Source organism: Nicotiana attenuata, unplaced genomic scaffold (genome assembly GCF_001879085.1).
Source record: "Nicotiana attenuata strain UT unplaced genomic scaffold, NIATTr2, whole genome shotgun sequence".
Classification (NCBI taxonomy): domain Eukaryota; kingdom Viridiplantae; phylum Streptophyta; class Magnoliopsida; order Solanales; family Solanaceae; genus Nicotiana; species Nicotiana attenuata.
In genome coordinates, this window is record NW_017670606.1 from 64543 (window position 1) to 85498 (window position 20956).

General features: G+C 34.2%; 1 protein-coding gene across 1 annotated transcript; it reads left to right on the plus strand.

Annotated features, from left to right (window-relative positions):
- Positions 1-4666: 4666 nt before the first annotated feature.
- On the plus strand, positions 4667-7466 carry LOC109241458 (putative ER lumen protein-retaining receptor C28H8.4). Its single transcript, XM_019408200.1, has 6 exons — positions 4667-5185; positions 5292-5494; positions 6279-6419; positions 6519-6599; positions 6942-7069; positions 7168-7466. Exons 1-6 carry the CDS (start codon positions 4957-4959, stop codon positions 7211-7213), a joined length of 828 nt encoding a protein of 275 aa, XP_019263745.1. The 5' UTR covers positions 4667-4956; the 3' UTR covers positions 7214-7466.
- The last annotated feature ends 13490 nt before the right edge of the window (positions 7467-20956 follow it).

The window sequence follows — 20956 nt, forward strand, 5'->3', positions numbered from 1 at the left end:
AGTCATAAAATGGAGCTGCTACTTGGGGGTTGAAATTGGATGCTACGAGCTTCAACATCCGATCTTCACCATTCAAATCAAAGACCAAGATGTAAAAAACACACAGTCAAAATTTCAGCCCAATCTAACGGTTAACGAATTGGCAAACATGATTTGAAATTGGTTAGTCGGAACAAAATCTGCAACAACACAATCACTTTTTCTTCTCTCTTGATGAAAGCTCTCTCAAAAACCACTCTTATGTGCTAAAGTTTTTCAAAGACTTATACCAATGAGCATAAAATAATTCTTTCAAGGGTGCTCTATTTATAAATACTGAGTAATACTTTCTCTTAAAGTCAAAACCAACTCTAATAGGAATAAAATCGAATCTAATTCCGAACAAGAATGAAAAGAAAAAGAGAATAGAATTAGGCCATAGGGCGTTTGGCTGGACAACATGGGTAGCCCTAACACTAGGTCCCTTTAAAATGAATTCACGTTCGTTATTGTGTTATGTATGCTCTACTCAACAATTTTCTTCAGCTTAAAAAACAAGTTACTTCCTGTGAGGCATAATGGAAATTGATGAGATGAATGTTGCCACTGATGTAGAGAGTTACAGAAAAAGTGAAACTTGATTAAGAATATGTCAAAACGGGAATTTAAACGATATAAGTTTGAGATGTGAATCCCAAATCTTTCAAAATAGGTCCTGCTTTTCTAGTGCCATCACTGACGACTAGAGAATGAGATGGTTCATAATCCTGTGGTGGAAATCCATTTAGAGAGGTGGTATAGTGTGTCCCACTGTCCCTTATATCAAATATTATATGAAGAGAAAAATAAAATTGTAATCAAATTGATGAAGATCACATGTTTGCTGGAACCGTCTTTTGTTGTTATGGAATAAAATTAGATTAATTTTTGGAAATATAAGGTTTCCAATATTAATGATCGGTCATCTGTCTTTCCGCTAGTCTAAAGCTTAGTTGTAATAGTCCAAACTTCATACCAGTGATATCAAGTTTGAACCGCAAAACTTCATACTTGTGATATGAAGTTTGAACTGCTGCAATTATTAATAGAATGATTCCAAGTTAGCTTGAGCAATAAATTGATTAGACGTTCATCTTATTCAACAGTCACTAGCATTTGTGATTAGGCATTTATAACTTCTCACGAACATATTGAGTTCAAGTCAAGTTAAATATTGCCATTCTGTCTTTCTTATTTGTTGGTCCCTTCTAGATCCAGATCAAATCGAATTTCTCCAAGAATAATATAATATAGTCCTTGTGTAAAACGAAGGCTAAATGATTATGTAATTATGTTCCTTTTCTTACTCCATGGACGAAACCAATGCACTAAACACGTGATCTCATTTCTTGCTGACAGTAATTAATTATTTACACTCCATTTTTCAAGTACTAAAAACCCTTTCAACACTTTGTAGTAGAAATAAATCATATTCTATTAAAAAAAAAGGCATACCCTATAACATTGACTGCTCCAATACCCTAATTAACATTGGCTAGTACTCTAAAGTACTCCTTTCATGAAATATTTTGAAAAATAGAGCATAGTCTAATTCAGCTTGCGCACACCTCGACTAATTCCACACGATATCTGTCATCTCTCATCAGCAAAGTAAATTTCATGTGTGATCATTCAACTTTGTGTTCATTACTCAAAAGTCATTTTTCTTTCTTTTGTTACGTAAAAGTCGTTTAACTTTGTGTTCATTACCCAAAAGTCATTTTTCTTTCTTTTATTACACAAAAATATTTTATTATACTCTAGTTATCACAATAATCACTTTGACCAAATTTTACAAACCTTTCACTTGAAAAGCCTATTATGCTCTTGACATTATAATTTTTCTCATTTATGTAATACCTTCTATATTATATGTTATAATATACTTTTACACATGTGTTTTACTTATAACTAAAATAACTTAATATTATTTTATTTATTATTTTTAAAATGAAAAATGATAAAAATATCCCTGAACTATCAAAAAAGGTTTAAATATACCCTTCATCCACCTATTTTGTTAAAAATACCCCTTTGCTTATATTTCTGGCTCATTTATGCCTTCAAACTAACAGAATTTTTTATTTTTTGCTTTTAAAATTATTTACTATGTGGCGAATTCCTATTGGACGAAATTAAACCCATCCACCCTAACCTTTTCTCTCTAATTAAACTCGCCCTAACCCAACATACCCGCCCCATGACCCAAAACCCGTTAAAATAAAATCATCTTCCTCTTTGAACTTGAAGCTTCAATGGAGTTTATTTTTCAGGTTCAACCAATACAAAATTATCTTGTGTACAACCCATTGAAGAAACTTTTATGAACTTCAAATAATAAATCACACTCATTTGAAATAGTACGAATAGTTAGCAAAAATCAAACAATAGCATATTTGACCCGTTTTTAAAAAATTCATTATCCAACCTATTTTTTGGTGGATAATATGAATGAATCGTTGTTCTTTTATCCAATTTTTCCATCACTAATCTAAGATGAGAAATTCACGAGAAATGAAGAAAACTCAGCAAGTTTTCATGGTTTTTGTTGATCAGCTTTCTTGAGTGTCTATTTTATCTCTGTGAAAATAGTTTTCCTCCAATTATTCATATCTGTTATATTTATCTTATAAATTAGTATGTTAGGAAAATAAATCTGGAGAACAAAAATGTGAAGGCTTTTGGGTCATGGAGCGAGTATGTTGGGTCGGGGTAGTAATTAGAGGGAAAAGGTCTGGGTGGGGTGAGTTTTAATTTCGTCTTATAGGAATTTGCCACATACTAAATAATTAAAAAAAAATATTAGTTTAGAAAGGTAAATAGAAGGGTAAATTTAGCAAAATAGGTGGATCAAGGGTATATTTAGATTTTTTTCGATAGTTCAGGAGCATTTTAGCACTTTTTTGTTTTTATAATATATTCGTGCAGTTAACTTTTTCTTAATATTAATTTTCAAGATAAATAAGTAGCATTATTAAATTTGTCAGTAACATTACCATGAATAAATCTCAATTCCACGTTCTTAATCATGCTAAATGAAATATTTGTAATGAAAATTTAAAAATCAAAGCCAAGTCATACCTATTAATATAATAAAATACCCACATTTAGTAAAATGCCACATCAGATTAACAATTTCAAATAAATAATATTAACAGATAAAGCTTTAAAAAACTTAATATTAAACACAAATATCTTTGAAACTTTTTTTTAAAGTGTTTATTGACTATAAAAAAATAATCATTTGTTAAACAAATCTGTTTTCATTATTTTAAATAAATATTTTTTTATCATTTTTATATTTAAAATATGTCATGTTTGAATATGATTAAACAATTGAGTGCCATGAAAAAAATTAAATGTATGGATATATTATAAAAATAATAAATAAAATAATTAAAAGCTATTTTAATTATAAGCAAAATACCTAGGTAAAAATATATTATATCGTATATAATATAGAAGGTATTACATAAATGAGGGGATTTATAATATCAAGGACAATAATTGATTTTTTTAAGTAAAAGTATTATAAAATCTTGCCAAGGTGACTTTTGTGATAAATAGAGCAAAGTAAAATAATTTTTTGTGTATCAAAAGAAAGAAAATAACTTTTGCGTAATGAACACAAAGTTGAATGATTTTTACGTAACCAAAAAAATAATTTTTACATANTGTGTATATACATATATATATATATATATATATATATATATATATATATATATATATATATATATATATATATAATTTTTATATTTTGAAATATGTTCATGTTTGAATATGATTAAATAAATTGAGTGCCATGAAAAAATTAAATATATGGATATAATATAAAAAAATAAAAAAATATATTTAAAGTTATTTTAATTATAAGTAAAATAACTAGGTAAAATATATTATATAATATATAATATAGATGGTATTACACAAATAAGAGGATTAATGCCAAGGACGTAATAGACTTTTCAAGTAAGTATTATAAAATCTGGCCAAGGTGACTTTTGTGATAAGTAGAGTAAAGTAAAATAATTTTTGTATAACAAAAGAAAGAAAAGTGACTTTTGGGTAGTGAACACAAAGTTGAATGATTTTTTTACGTAACAAAAAGAAAAAGGTGACTTTTGGGTAATGAACACAAAGTTGAATGACCACTCATGAAATTTACTTCGAGCAACAGGTACCAGGTAACGCTGTCCACCAAGACTTGGATAAATTGGAAGAAATCATTTAGTGTTTTTGCCTCCGCTTAGAAAATAAATTATTAGGATAATTTTCTGATTTTACAAATAAATGGTACCATCTAGTATAAAATTAAGTGTTGTTTTAGCCAAATCAAGTTGGTCTAAAGTAAGTGTCCTTAGAAAACCAAGAAGGAGTCAATCCTTACTCCTTCCATCAATGATCTAAAAAGTTTGAGGAGAGATAAACGGTGATAGAAGGAGTATATTTTTGTCTTATGCAATGTTTGAACCAAAATTTCTGATTTTTCTGATTTGTTCATAAATAATTCCAGTTGAATATTTTAGTTATATGCTTTTCCACTATCACCATATCCGAAAAGTCAATGGGGGGGTGATAGGCAAGAAGAGTTTCTTAAGCCCGACTTATGGGAAGTATTAAAGTATCAATGGCAGACACATTCATTAATGTCCAATGGCAATTTTCCTTAATATTCAATTCAAATAGCATTATAGTAATTATTAGTCTGAGCTGAAGTTGCTCTCACATGAGCGATGAGTCTTCTACTCCAATATCCATCAATCTGTTACAGGGATGACCAATAAAACAACGTGTCAACTAATGATTGGTCTAGCTCTCGTGTCAAATGTTTCTGCCACTCCACATGTGTAATAGATAGAGGAGGAAGTATACATAGTCACTGTTTTCTCATGAACTTTTTCAATTTGAGCAGAGATCAAGAAACTGCAAAGAGAAATGGGTGAGAAGGAGTTGCAAATGCCAGTCAAAAAGCTATTCTTATGGGTGCGAAGACAGTCAAAAAGTGTTAAGATTTTCTTAGGTGTTGTCACATCATTGGCTTTAGTGGTGATTCTCAAGTTCTTCATAAAAAAACACAATCACTTCTTCGTTTTGGCAGAGTTTGTTCATTTCATTGGACTCTTATGTTTGATTTACAAGTTGTCTACCCTCAAGACTTGCTCTGGTAAATTAGCTTCTGATTCTAAATGTTACTTAATATATAATCAAACGTGTTATATATTATGATACCATTCATCTGATGATCATCTTTCTTCTGGTGCTGTGATTAGGCATTTCATTGAAGACTCAAGCGGTTACAGAGATATTTTTAGGTGTAAGATTATTTTGTGGTTACATCATGTCAGCACCTATACACTTTTTTCTAGATCTTGTTACACTTGCGGCAACATTTTGGGTTATACGTATGATGAAAAAGTCCAAGTTGAAGTCTTCCTACATGGCTGATCTGGATAGCATGCCCTTGTGGCATTTGGTAACTTCATTCTTCCCCCGTTGGCTTTCTTTTGTCATGATTGCTGTTTGCACAAATTATATTCTGGTTTTATACTGATTCCTTGCTGACTCCTATGACATTGACACTTTTGTTGTTGGAACATTAAGTCCTTGAGCTTCTGGAAGTAACATCATCTCTTACATTCATTGTCACGATTCCATTATCGTTTCAATATTTCTATTTATATACGTAGTTGTTTCTTCATAGAATCAATTCTAGCACTTGAAAGTATTTTCAATAGGTTACGCTTACCGGTTACTTTCAATCAATTATTAAGGGCCTCTAGCTTTGGTTCAGTAGTAAGTATACAGCAACGTGTGGCTTAGGTGCACATACATTCGAACCCTGCCATAAATAAAATCATATAGAGTATTAAGTTCAAAGGAAGAGGGGTGGGTCCATACTCCCAACGGCGAAATCAGGAATTTCTCTAAGGGTGTTCAAACTTAAAAGAAGTAAAACAATTCCGCCAAAGGGTGTTCAATATATGTTGTATACCTCTAAACCTAATATTTTACTTATATACGTAGTGTAGTTTTCCGACGAAGGGTGGTCAAATTGACCACCCTCACCAGAGTGTAGCTTCGCACCTGCATATTCCTCGGTGTTTTGGATCAGTCCGCAAATTGGAGTCAGGCCAAAAGCGCACAGGAAGTTTCTTCTATATCAGTACTAATTGCTTTTATGCAAGATATAGTTTGAACTTCTTGAAAGTCCTTTATGTGAATTCAAGTATGTTAATGTTGCTTTGGCGTCTACACAGATCGCGCCGTGTGCTGTTGTAGCTATTCTTATCCATCCTCATACGCGTCACTCTATATTAACTGATGTGCTTTGGGCTTTTTCTTCATATCTGGAAGCCATCTCTGTACTGCCTCAGCTTCGCTTGATGCAGAATGTTCAGGTTCTTATTCCCTCTAACAAAATAATAAATCAGGTGCTCTTTGCAGATCTTAGTTTCTAGTGACAAGAGCTTATAATAGTTTGTATTCTTGCATTTCAGATAATTGAACCATTTACAGCCCATTATGTTTTTGCATTGGGTATTCAAAGATTCTTGACTTGTGCTCATTGGATTGTTCAGGTAAGCTTTAATTTGAGTCCAATTAAGTCCTGGTTTAAGCTTATATATGAAGTGATTCATGACTCAATTTCTACACTACTGATGGTCTTGGTTTCGAGCATCACTAATAGCCGTCAACAAAAGTATCTCCATTTCCTTGGTTCAAAAAAAGATACTTAATGATGTATGTAGACATAACAAAAACAAATTTTGTTTTTCATAACAGTTTAAGCTTTGGGACGAGAATTACATAATTCAACACCTTTCTTTCTTCCCTTTCATTAGACCTTGAAAAAATTTAGAAGGACATACTTTATTGCTTGAGCCTTTTAATTTCCAGAGACTCAATATTTATATACACAGGTGTATGACACTAGTGGAGCATATCTGTATTTGGCTGGAAAGGGATACTTGTGGATACCAATGGTCTTTATCTCAGAAATTGTTCAGACGTTTATCTTGGCTGATTTCTGCTATTATTACATAAAGAGGTTACTCCAGTAGCCTAACTATTTCAGTTGCTTTCTTGAATTTCTCTTCATTTATGTGGTTTGATAAATCCAAAATTCTTCTCTTTTTGATTTTGCAGTGTCATGAGTGGTCAACTTTTGGTCCGCCTGCCAACGCCCGTGTAGAAGTTCTAATGACTGTTTTGAATTTGGAGCTTTTTCTTCAACTTCTTTGTTTTTTACTTTATTTTATAGTTTTTCTAGTTTTTTCTTACTCTTGCTCCACTAGTACCAATGCAACTGAATAATAAATAAATCTCTTAGATGCATAGTCTTGTGTGATCTTGATATCTCAAAATCCGAATTTTTGGCATATACTCACTTTACGCTTGTATGCTAGTGCTATTTAAAGTGCGGATTACTGTGCACTTGATACGGATAACTACGTGTTTTTTTTGTTTTCGGTGTTTAGTATCCGCATTGAAGCTCGATTAAATTTGGATTCGCACTAGCAAACTGATCTCATATATATTGGAGGTAAAATAGTCCCTAACAAAGGCAACCATACCCAACATTCGAACCCAAACCTTTTATGAGGATCATGATAACATAATTTTGAGACAACTGCCAATATTGTGAGAATGCAAACTAATCGCGTCTTCTGCACCGATTCCATAATTTTGTCCATTTTTACCCAAAAACGTTTTCATGTTCATCTAAAAGGCTTAGAAACCGAAAAGGGGGAAACCGTTGAATTTATTAGCGCATTGGTGACAAGGTTTTGTGCCATAATTCGACATTTCTTAGTGGAATCTTCACTTCTCTCTGCTAGTTTTGCTTGGGGTTCGAATGGTTAAAGATTTCCCACTCTATAATTAGAGACTTTACTGCATTGAGGTAAACATCAATCGAACCTTATGCTGTGAATTTAATTGATTATGGTATTGGTCATCATTGCTACTGATTTATTAATGAGTTAGGATTGAAGAGATTTATTCATTATTCAGTTGAAAATTTGCTTTTGAATCGATAAGAATTAGCCGTGCTCGCTAATTTGAGGTCAAATTGAGTTAACACAGGACTTGGAGTGATTGAATTGTGGTTTCCTATTATTTGGCATTTAAGAAGACATTTAAGAGTTTGAATTTTGACTTATATGAGCATTCATGTGGGAGTATCTTGTTATTTTTGGCGGAATACATGCGGAGACACCTAAAGTTGACACTATTTTTCACTTAGACACTTAAACTAGGCCTCTTTCCATCTGAACTCATTTCTTAGGCATTTATTATACCAATTAGACACGTTTTGTGCAGGCTTATTAATTCACCAAGCGCGTGTTCTGCCATCTCCGTCTATGTGGAACAAATAACCATTATAAATCGTGTCACATCATTTAATTGTCCACCTCACCGTCCACCTCACCTATATAGTCTTATTTCCACAAAAATACACAAATAAACAGCCCTACACAAACGATCTAAACAAATTAACCCTGTTCCTTTTACCATCGATGAAAACAAAGAAAGAAACCTCCGTTACTAAGCTTCTTTCTTCTTTCCGTCAATGGTATTGGAATCTAGTATTTCTACTGATTTCTCACGGTATTTACAATGCTAAAAGGTCTGATCTCTCCTTATTTTCTATTGCTACAGTTAGGGCTTTTTTCATTTAAGTTATTGATAAAGCTAGGGTTTTTTTGGGGTTTTCCTTTCTGCTGGTCCCTTCTCGTCTTATGTAATGGAATATTATGGATGACTATATTTTAACTTGTTTTCACCACGGGGGTACATTTATCGAACAACCTGCCCCAATATACAAAGGGGAATTAGATGCCTTTGCTGTTGCTATCGATAAAGACCATTTTAGTGTTATCGAGTTGTCTTCTTATGCTAAAGATCTTGGGTATGCAGCTGTCGAAAGGTTTTATTGTCAAAAGGAAAAAAATGGTGAATTTATCAAAGTCGTATCTGATTTTCAATTATATGAATTTGTGAAAGATTTAAAACATGGTGATATTTTGGATGTTTTTTGCGTCATGGGGTGAGTCAACCTGAAGAATTCGAAGATGTAGTTGGTCTTTTATGTGGGACAGAAGTAGGTGGGGGTGGTAATGACCAATTTAAAGCTAGGGCAACAACTGGGAGTAATATAAATACTGAAGAACCTATTGAGCAGCCTGCTGAACCAACTCACAATGCTGTTGAACAAACTTTGAATGATGCTGAACCAACTCACAATGCTTCTGAACCAACTTTGAATGATGCTGAACCAACTCACAATGCTTCTGAACCAACTTTGAATGATGCTGAACCAGATCATAATGTTGATGAAAATGGAATGCAATCAGATGTTGAGAGTAGTGACTCACAAGCAGATGTTGTTCCTGAAGAAGATGATTCAGAGGTTGATGATGAATTGAGATCTTTAAGGGCTGAAAGGAGGAGCAAGAGGCAGGGTAAGCAGAGGAAAAAACCAATTGCAACAAAGGAGATACCACTAGGAGAAGCAGGTATTGACAGAGGATTTGAGGATATTGGAAGAAACAAGGCTTCAAGATATGTAGGTAAATTAGGTGCGGATGAGCAGTTTATTGATAGTTCAGAGGCTGATAGTGAAGATAGCACAGAAGAGTTAGATCCTGAAGCTATTCCTGGTGTTGATATACCAGCAAGAAGGAGGAGTACAAAAGTTAGGTATGATCCTAATTGTGAAGTTGCTATATTTGAACTTGGGATGATTTTTGAGAATGCTATAGAGTTTTGGAAAGCATTAGCAAATTATGCAATTGAATACAAGGTTCAGATTAAATTGAGACCAAATGAACCACATGGGGTGAGGGCTAAGTGTAAATCAAAGAGATGCAAATGGGTGTGCTATGCTTGTATTGATAGAGATTCAGGTGATTTTAAAGTAAAGAACTACTACCCAGTACACAAATGTGATAATTCAAACAAGAATAAGTTGTGCACTTCACAGTTTGTTGCAAAGAAATTCAAAGATGAAATAACTAAGCAGCCCCACATAAGGATATGGGAAATACAGGAGTTGTGCAGGGACAAGCTAGGATTGTATGTTGGCAAGACAATTTGTTATACGGCTAAAATGTGCGTTCTCAGGGAGTCCATGGGTGATTGGAATATGGAGTTTGCAAGGTTATGTGATTATGCTTATATGATAAAACAGACCAATCCTGGTAGCTCATGTTGGGTAAGGATGGACAGTGAAACTGAGCCAGGAAAAAATCTCTTTGTATACTTTTATGTGTGCTTTGATGCATTGAAGAAAGGTTGGTTAGAAGGATGTAGGAGAATCATAGGTTTTGAAGGGTCAAGATGCTGTCACAACTTCCCAGTTGCAGCAGATGAAGGCAAACTTCAGCAAGAAGTAGTACCTTAGGAACTTATTTTGACTATATGATTATGTAGTAGCAACCTATTATATTTTGGGATCTAGTTTTTGAAGAACTAAACTCTTATGGTTCTATTCAGTTGTGTAATCTTACTGTTCTTAATAAACTTGGTAAGGATCATTTGTTAGTGTCAATGCTACATAGCAGTAATCAATGATATGGCTATGCCTTATTTTATTTTGGGCAAACACCCTATAATTGGTGCTTTTCTGTCAATATTACATAGCAGCAATCTTCAACACTTCAACACAAGTCAGCTGTGCAAATTTTTTTATAGCAGATCAAAATAGGAGTCGGCTGAACAATAGTCAGCCAAGCTAACACAAATTTATAGCTAACAGAAATTTATAACAAAAGTCAGCTGTACAAAAGTCATTTTAGCAACAACAACTGAAATTACATAGTAGTGCTAAGATTACATAGAACATTCCATATCCAGTAGTTTCAAAACAGAAGCACCAACATTACATAGCACTGCTAATATTACAAAAGTGTAGCCAAATTAATCAACAACACCTAAAACAATCAAAAACACCTAAAACAACCAAAGTGTATCAGTCCTACAATTTCCATAAAACGAGCAACAATACAACAATAATTGTCAAAAGGATCAGTCTTCTTTTTGCTCGAACTTTCTCCTCTTCAAAAGTTTTGACTCTCTTTAATAAACCCCAAATTATTTTCTTTACTTGAGTAGGCATCTCATCATCATACCAACAGAAATAATCACATCCATCCTTTTTCTACAAATATCACAAACACATTTAATCAATTTATATCAAAAAAAATAATTCATAAAACAGAATACAAATTAAGAAAAAAAAATTTACCTTTCCGATTTTGCAAGAAAAAACCCTACGACCTGGGTTTCGTTGGGTCCAAGAAGTATTCAACTTTGGAGAAACACCACACTTACAAATTCGAGCGGTAGTGCAAGGTGACATTGACGAGTTCGTCGATTCCGATAAGTTCTACATTAATAGATATTATCTAAAGTTTTGACCTTAATAAACGTGGCAACAACAGAAACAAGAGAAAGAAGAGAAGAGAGAAAATTATTGATACCAAGAAGAGAAGAGAAACGAGAGAAAGAAGAGAAGAGAAGAAAAGAATTGACAAGAAGAGAAGGAGAAGTGCTGGAGGAGTCTGAAATTGACAAAATTAGATATTTAACAATTGGGAAAGGGGTTAGGGTTTAAATAAAGATATATTATTTCACAATGTTTCCGCTATGTATATAATTGGGAAAGGAAAAATCCCTTCTTGGAATCCTTCACGCGCTTAAATAGGTTGTAGGTCACGCTATATGCCACCTGCACAAAACGTGTCTAATTGGTATAATAAATGCCTAAGAAACGAGTTCAGATGGAAAGAGGCCTAGTTTAAGTGTCTAAGTGAAAGATGATGCCAACTTTAGGTGTCTCCGTATATATTCCGCCGTTATTTTTTGTGACCTAATAATGAAAGCAAAACACAAGATTACTTTTATTACGATTCTTGAAACACTTGTCAAATAACATAAATTACAAATTGAATCTTTATTCTTTTAGAAATTTGGAAATGAAAAATATTGGGGCCATATACCTCCTAAACAAATAGACATGTTACTGAATTATACTGTCATATTTATGGATAATTGTTTAAGGGAAAAAATCAACTAAGATAAAAAGTTCCAATTAAGTGAAGAAATCCCCTTTTTCTTAATTCCAAACTTACTGGGTTAGACTATGCCAATCTTGTATATTCATTCAATGATTAGAGGATTCAATATTATTATTGCTTCTCTTATTATTGTTGTTACTGTTGTTGTTGTTGTTGTTGGTGAAAATTATTTACTTCCCCAAGTTTACTCTAAAAAGCAAACTCATCATTCAACTTTGAACAATTGTAATTTTCATTCTTTCATCCTGCGCAATGTCTATATTACCCTCGATGTAATACCTTTTTTATATTATTTAGATTTTTTAATGCAGGTATTTATTCTTATGTTAAAAATATTATATTTTATTTTTTTTTGGTAATTAAATTTCTTTTGTATTAATCACCAAAGATCAGACTTTACAATTCCATAGTCAAGCAAAAACTCAGTTGACTATCTCAAGAGCTTTAGACAAAACTGCTAACCTAGGAACATATTAACTAATCTACTCATCTAAACAAAATTGTTGTATTTGATTCCTAGCTCGAGGTACTACTCTAACATTATAAATGTAAGCTATTTCTCTTGCTAATAGATCACTGTTACGATATCTTTGCTCAAAAGTACGTGTATTCCTTTCAATCCATAGTGCATATGAGGTTTCAGCATAAACCATCCTGAAAATACTGGCCTTGTTTGACTTCCCTTTACCTTTCTTGAAAATCCATTGGAGATGTTGAACCCTGTTGAATGTGGTCATTTGATCTTCTTGAATCCATCTCATTATTTTCTTCCACAGTTCTGTTGCATAGGAGCATTGCACAAACAGGTGTTCTCTTGTTTCAACTTGGCCTTGGCACATAACACACTAATGAGTGACATTTAATCTCCAGTTAGCTAGTCTGTCTTTGGTAGGCGATCTTCCATGTAACATCAGCCATAAATTGAATACTACCTTTGGTCGAGCAGAGTTCTGAAACAATAGACATTTCCAGCTTATTTTTGGCAAGTCTCCCAATAACTGTAAGTATATTTACCTGATACTACTAATATGATCATTTGAATTCTGAGCTTGTAGCAAAATATTTCTTGAACCAATTATTCTTCTTACCATCCAGCTAGCCTGTTGTGGGATTGGCATATGTTGTAACTGTTGTTGCTTGATGTAGTAAGCATTGATCCATCTTATCCATAGCTTATCCTCTTTATGAGCCAAATCCCAGTATATCTTAGCAATTGCAGCCTTGTTCCACAAAGACAAATTTATGAGATTTAAGCCACCAACAGACTTAGGGGTACACATCTTCTCCCATGCCACAAATGCCTTGTTAGTAATAGTATTACTTCCTGACCAAATATAACTTCTGCAAAGAGCCTCAATCATCTTCAGAACCTTAACAGGTAAAATGAACAGCTGAGCCCAATAAGCTTGGATGCCAAATATGACAGACTGTACTAGTTGCACATGACCATCATAGGATAGTTTTCTGGCAGTCCATGAAGAGATCTTGGCTGTGATCCTTTCAATCAAAGGTTGCCATTGAATGAGTGCTATTTTCTTAGTGGAAAGTGGGATACCTAGGTATTTGAAAGGTATATTATATCTTATTATATATTATATATTATAAATGTCATTACTATGGTCAGTTAGTGATTACATCCAATCATAATCTCGAATTGAAAGTAGTACGATCGATTACAATAATAAATTCAATAAAGGTTAGGGTCAATCCCACGAGGAGTATGGTGTGTGCTAAAATATTAAAGAGTGTGTAAATTCAATAAACTTAAAGTAATCTCAAATAGAACATTAATTTTTGCAATTACTTCTAAAATTATAACTATGGAAGTAAATGAAACACCTAGAATGCGAAAATAATTAGAAAGTAGTAATCAATGAGAGAATGCACTAGGGTTGCTCCTCCTTCGTGTATGGTATGCTATGTGTATAGATGTATTCAATTCCAATCACTTAAACATGTGTTATGACAACAATATCAATAATACCAACTTATTATTTTCCAACACTAAGAGGTTTTTACTCACAAATGCCTTTTCAAGCTATTTAGTGTTCTATGCAATAGGATTGTTACTGCCCAAGTAAGAATCTCCTTATTCCTAGTTTGATTCTATTAATTGAGATGAGATTAATTCCTTAATCTATCAAATTTCTTGCTAAATGCTTTATACCTAAACTCGATTCCTCTTTTTCAAGTTAGAACTAATTGTGATAGGCACTAATCTAGTGTTTTCAACCACCAAATCATACAAGAAAGCATGGAGTAATTAGATAACATAATATTTAATCAAAGATAAATTTATATTAATAACCCATAGTCATAACACCACTCTGGATTCACAACCCTAGCAAATGAGTTTAGCTAGACATGACAATAAAAGAAATAATCAAATTATCTTCAAATCCTATCATTGACGCTAATGGAGAAGAAGGAGATTGAGAATCTGTCACTTGTTAACCCTCGGAAAAATTCACAGTCTCTCGTACAATATTCCCCTCTATCAAAAGTTTCTTCAAAAGAACTAAAAATATCTATTTATACTAAGTCCCAAAAGTGGAAAAAATTACCTTGTCGCACCAAATCGGGGACCCGAAAATAATTTGTCTCCACGTTTTGCTTCGCTTATGTTAAAGTCTTGCTTCGGGTGTTTTTCATGGACTAAAATCGTGGATCCGAAAATATTTCGTGGACCTAGACAGAGTCTTAACTCTTTTAGGTGTACAAATCGTGGAGCCAAATATTTTGTCTCCATATTTTTCTTCAGCCTTCTTGCTTCAACACTTAACCAAAATACTTTATTTTTGAATCTCAAACATCGACTCAACATTTCTGATTCGTGGGCATGATTCTTCTGCTTCCTTCAATCTTCCAATTCATCAATCTTTTAAGGTACATTTCATCTATTTTAATCCTTTTTGATAGAATCTTTCTCAAATATTTTATTTAGACTCAAATACCTTAAATCAATTAAATTAAGTTAGTTAAGGCTGTTAAATCTTACTTGAAGACTCTTAAAGCTCAAGAAAAAGGTATGAACAAGTTGGAAAATTCTTAATTTATCAACTCCCTGAATAACTTTTGCTTATCCTTAAGCAAAATAAAATAACACAAGACAGACTCATAAGAACAACTAGACAATCAAGCTGGCAACAAAATTCACCACGACTAAGCCACAACCCAATTCAAGCACAAAACTCACGACTTTGGTTGTTACCAGTAATTAATCTAAAGTATATGAACCATCACATCTTTCCAAAAAGCTCAATTTTCATTCAAGTGCTCAAACACTAAACTAATTGTCGCGACCCAAAATCTCTCCTTAGGAGTCGTAATGGCACCTAGTCCCCCAACTATGTAAGCCGGTCAGTCAGCATTATTTTAAACAATGAAAAAATAAATTAACAAAAATGGAGTTAAACATAAATACAGAAATAAGAGTAATACAGGCCAAAGCGGAAAATACTCAATATAATATCCCAGAACTAGGTGGTACAGAGTCACAAGCTCTAACTGAATACACGAGATCAATATCAAATACATAACTGCCTTGAAATACATAAATAATAGTAATGAAACAAGAGGGTGACTCTGAGGCCTGCGGTCGGATCATGCAGGGGTACCTTGAAGTCTATGGTGAGTAAAATGCCTCATTGCCGATCAGTCTGGTCTGAGGTACCTGGATCTGCATAAAAATATACAGAAGTGTAGTATGAGTATACCACAATCGGTACTCAGTAAGTATCAAGACTAACCTCGGTGGAGTAGTGACGAGGTTCAAGTCGTATGATACTCACTAGTCAAATAACTTGTGCAATAAATATATCGAAAAAAACTGATAATTGAGATTTAACTGAAAATAATAATCACAACCCCTTTAGAACATGTAATAACCACTCAATATAGCAAAACCCATTTTTGATCACAAAACATCAAATATAGGTAACGCATGCGATGAAATGTTAAATACAATTATTAACTCCATTAAGTGCCAACGTAAGCTTTCAGAAACAATTATGAAATAAGAATAACAGCCCCGTCTCAACACAAACACAAAACAATGAGGACACCCCAAAATATCATATAACATCATCAAAATGCCACCCTTATTACGCCGCATGTACACATAAAATGATATGCCATCCTTATTTCACCACATGCGTATATAGCCACACTTATTTCGCCACGTGGACAGCCCAAGATAGCGCCACCCTTATTTCACCCCATGCGCACAACCATGGACAAATACATCGCACGGTAAAATCTCGTGCTAACACCCTCAATCAATCCGCTCAACATGTCCGCAAGTGCCATGGTACCACAAAACAATAATGCCAAGTTCCACAAAATTACAACAATAGTACAAAGTATCATTAAAGTATAAGTTCACAACTCTCAACAACCATGCACAAGGACATAATAGATAATCATACAACCGGAGGGATGTTCAATAGATAAAGCATGTCAATAATAAGTCAATGAAATAAGCATGATCAAGTAGTCATAAAGTAATTTCACAAGATTTATATAAAGTTCATTAACACATTAAGCCATATTAATAGCCTACGGTCTATTCCGGTCAAAATCGAACATAGTACGTATACACGCTCGTCACATCAACAATTAGGGCTAGCAACTAAGGGGTATTCCATTCCTCCCCCCCCCCCACCCCACAAGGTTAGGCAAGATACTTACCTTAAACAAGCTAAATCAATCCGCTAATAGGTCCTTCCTGGGAAAATACACCTCCGGACGGCTCGAATCTAGTCAAAATAACTTAATATCATATATAAAAGTCATAAGGAACGATTCCAGATAATAAAAGTTCAATCATTAATTAAAATCAAAAAGTCAACTTAAAAAATCAACCCCGAGCTCACACCCTATAACCCAACCAAACTCACAAATTTCGAACACCCATTTCGATATGAATCCAAATATATTTTTTTCATCCAAATCCAACCACAAATCGACCCTCAAATCACACTCTCCAATAACATAGTCTAAAATCCCCAAATCTAACTTTAAATCCACATAATCTAGATGAAATACGCTATGGGTAATCAATATCTATCAACAAAAGGGATTGAACTTCACTTACATCTTTATTTTAGCAAAACGTCTCTCAAAATTCGTCCTAGACCGAGCTCCAAAACTCCACAAATGAGAAAAATACTCAAACCCTCGATTATAAGATCTATCCAACAAAATTGCACTCGCGGTCCAAATAAACGCACCTGCAACGCTGCATCTGCGGAACTTCCTTCGCAGATGTAGAAACCACTAACTCCCCGACCATCCGCTTCTACGGATACCTATCTGCTTTTGCGGCTTCACTTCTAGGGACTCCGTTGCGCATCTGCGCTTGTGCACATGCGTCCAACTGTGTGCATCTGCGTACTTCCTCTGCCAGCCTTCCCCTTCGCTTTTGCGATCAATAAGCCACACCTGTGGCTCTGCATCTACGACCAAGCCCTCAGCAGATGCAAAAACACCAGAAACCTTCAACCTTCAGCAATTCCTCTAAGTCCCCAAATGATCTGAACTCAATCTGAAACTCACCCGAGCCCTCGGGACCCCGCCCAAACATATCAACAAGTCTTAAAACCTAACACGAACCTACTTGATGTCCCAGATCACCCCTGTTGACGACCAATTTTGGGCCCTCCTTTTAAAAGTTAATTTATCTATACTTAATAATTTCTAATTAATATATTGATGATATTTTCTAATTAATAATACCTATTGTCATAAAATTAATGGCGTTAATTAATAATTTAGTAGTTATATAATTATAAACATATTACTTTTGCTATTTTATTATTTTTAAAACTATTAAAATAACTCCCATATTCATTACATAGGTTTATAATTAATTTAACAAAGTTGTTTCTTAATAACCCATTATTTCAAAACAAGCCCGAATTAGTGTCACCAATAGAAAATAGGATATTTAATAATTAATTAATTAATTATAGTAATTAGTAGTGTAATTGATTATTATAATTCTTGTCGTGCCCCTTTATCCCTTCGCGGGGAAGTCCGGGTTTCGACATTCATAGGGGAACAACTCTTTTCCTTTTGGGAATTGGGTATTTGAAGAGTCGCCACCTAACGGATTAAGGTGCGTTAGGGCACCTAGAGCAATTAACTCATGTGACCAGTTTGCATTACCAGAGATTAGGGTAAGGGCTCGAAATAACCTTGAGGGGAAGGTGTTAGGCACCCCTCGCGGTCCACAACGGTGGGTCCCGACCGAACTTAAACTACGTGAATTAGTCATTTAACAAGTAAGCAGTCTCAGCACATATTTGCAATAAGGGAAGTTTATATGGTCTAAATACATATATGATCAAGGAGGTTTAGATGGTCCAATGCACATGAAAGTAAAAGAGGTTTAGACAATTTAAACACATATATATAAAGAAAAGGAAATTTAGATAGTTAAACACATGTGAATTAGGAAAGGGAAGTCCTAAGTTAATTAGCCTATAGGATCAACTTGTGCAATGCCCGGCAATGCTCCTCAACTAGAGGGGCTACACGTGATATTAGCGCACAGGTCATCATATCCTTTTACTACCCATTACCCTCCCCTTAGTGGTTATAAGCGAGTTTAATTAACGAACTCTAAGCGTGCTTTGCCCGTCCCTTCTTTATGGTCCCAGAGGAGTTTAGGACCTCTAGACTTAGGTAGTTCTAGACAATCCTAAGGTGTTTAAAAGGCAAAAGTCTAGGCGACAACAAATAACACATAGGACTGTCAATTTGAGGAAGCAGATAAAAGGCTCATGTTTACCTCCACATATACATAGGCAAATAAGCAGCACGTCTCAAACAACTGATCTTTAAAGAAATTTTGAAAACCAAAGAACATGATATCTAGATGAACATCACAGAACAGAACATGCAACATTTGTTTTAAGGGAAGTGGCAGAATCCTAACCAGTTTGCCTACTGGTTTTATAGCCTGTTAAGCCTAGACAATTTCACACATAAACAGAACCTGATTTCACAATTATCTAACGGCCTAAGGCTTGCCTAGGCATATATATGCAGTCATAATCTGGGAACCACTTAAACAACTTGAAGTTCTTTCATCCTATAGGTATGCTGATCTAAGTGATGAATATATAGCAGGTGATTTTATACTGATTCATACCAGAATATGGTACCTATGTGTGGGGCTGTTTTAGCCTACTTATTTTAGCGACATGTTTCAAAGCAAATATACATGAGTCCTAAAACAGGATCTCTAATGCACATGGAGAAGGTTATTTTATTTTAAACAGTATTAGTAACCTAATGGCAGGATTTCTAAGTGATAGTGACTTATGCAGAATCAGAAGTAAAATGATGAACTATAACATGTGATATGCAGAAGCAGTAAATACGATTGTCCTAAGTCAAGATATCTAATGCACGAATTTCGCATGATTTAATGCGAGTAAGCTTTTAATCCTAAAACATGATATCTAATACGTCATACAAACATAAAACATGATTTCTACAACAATTCATCATAATGTAAAGCCTAAAACATGATTTCTACCCAATTTACCCCACAGAATCATATAACTACCTTCCCTTTTTACTAGTTTCCCCAATATCTGTTTACAAAGGATTATTACAAACCAGGATTTAGTAAATTACATCAATGAGAAGTAAACATATACTATAGAGAGCCTGAAGCAGGCCCAAAATAAACCTGGGAGTACCAGGCCTTCACGAGTAGTCTCAAATGCCCAGAAATCTCATAGCCAACAACTGTCCAGGTGTGTCAGAGTTCCCTAAGGACCTTAAGGATCCCGGACAGTGTTCACACCAAGACTTTTCTCAAATATGGACTGGTTATGTGCAGTGTGGAAGGGCCAGCCCTAGTATGCCAGAGTTCAAAGTGATCTCAAGGATCCCTAAGCAGTACACATACCAGAGGGGCAGAACTTAGTAATCTTAGAGTAAAGCGAGAGTGCTTGACACAATTTGAAAGATTTAGTGAAAACAGTATAGAGATGACTCTAAGAGTGAAAAGGTTTTCTGAAATAGACACTAGTTTGGTAGTGAAAAAACAGTTTGAGAGGAGTACCAAAACATTTTTTGAAAACAGCAAACAATCAATTGGTCATAAAACATCCAAATTCAGAAACACTTAACAAACAGATCTCACATCGGCGGTAAGGGGATTGGGGACACATAGAATTTACATTTTAAAGAGAACACATGACAGGGCTCAGGGAAGCATACAGTCAACAAAATGCATAGAACACTTAGAAGCTTATAGAATTAACAGGTTAGTCATGATGGTAGGTAATAGAGCCATGTTGAAAGCAAAGAAACACTGGACAGAATCAAACACACAACTAGAGTCAGTTGAATGCCTTAGAGATTAGGTAACTAATCATGATTTCCTCAGGGAAGGAGAATAGACAAGGGTGAATAGACATGCTGGACAAACATCAAATGGACAACTATAGTTTGTACATCCTAATTACATACTGAACAAAGCAGGATGAGACATGCTAAGCAAGGCAGTAAACAAGAACTGCAATTGAATCTGTAACTAATGAGCTAGCACTGAGATGAAACACGTAGAGTTTAGGTTTCAAAATTTAACTGCCAGCCAAGTAAGAGAAATGCAGAATATGAAAGAAACAGGTGCAGTTCCACTATCTAGCCTTGGCTTTCAGCCGGCTAGACCCACAATAGCACAAGTAGCACAAGTAGCAAAGAAGGAAAAGAGTTTGAATATATGTGTGTCTTATGAACTGATGTTCGTGTCAAGAAGTAAAACAGAGGAGTTTATATAGTAATTCAAGAGCAGAGCAAATAAGGTAAAAGAATCAACTTCAGTTAATCAAGGG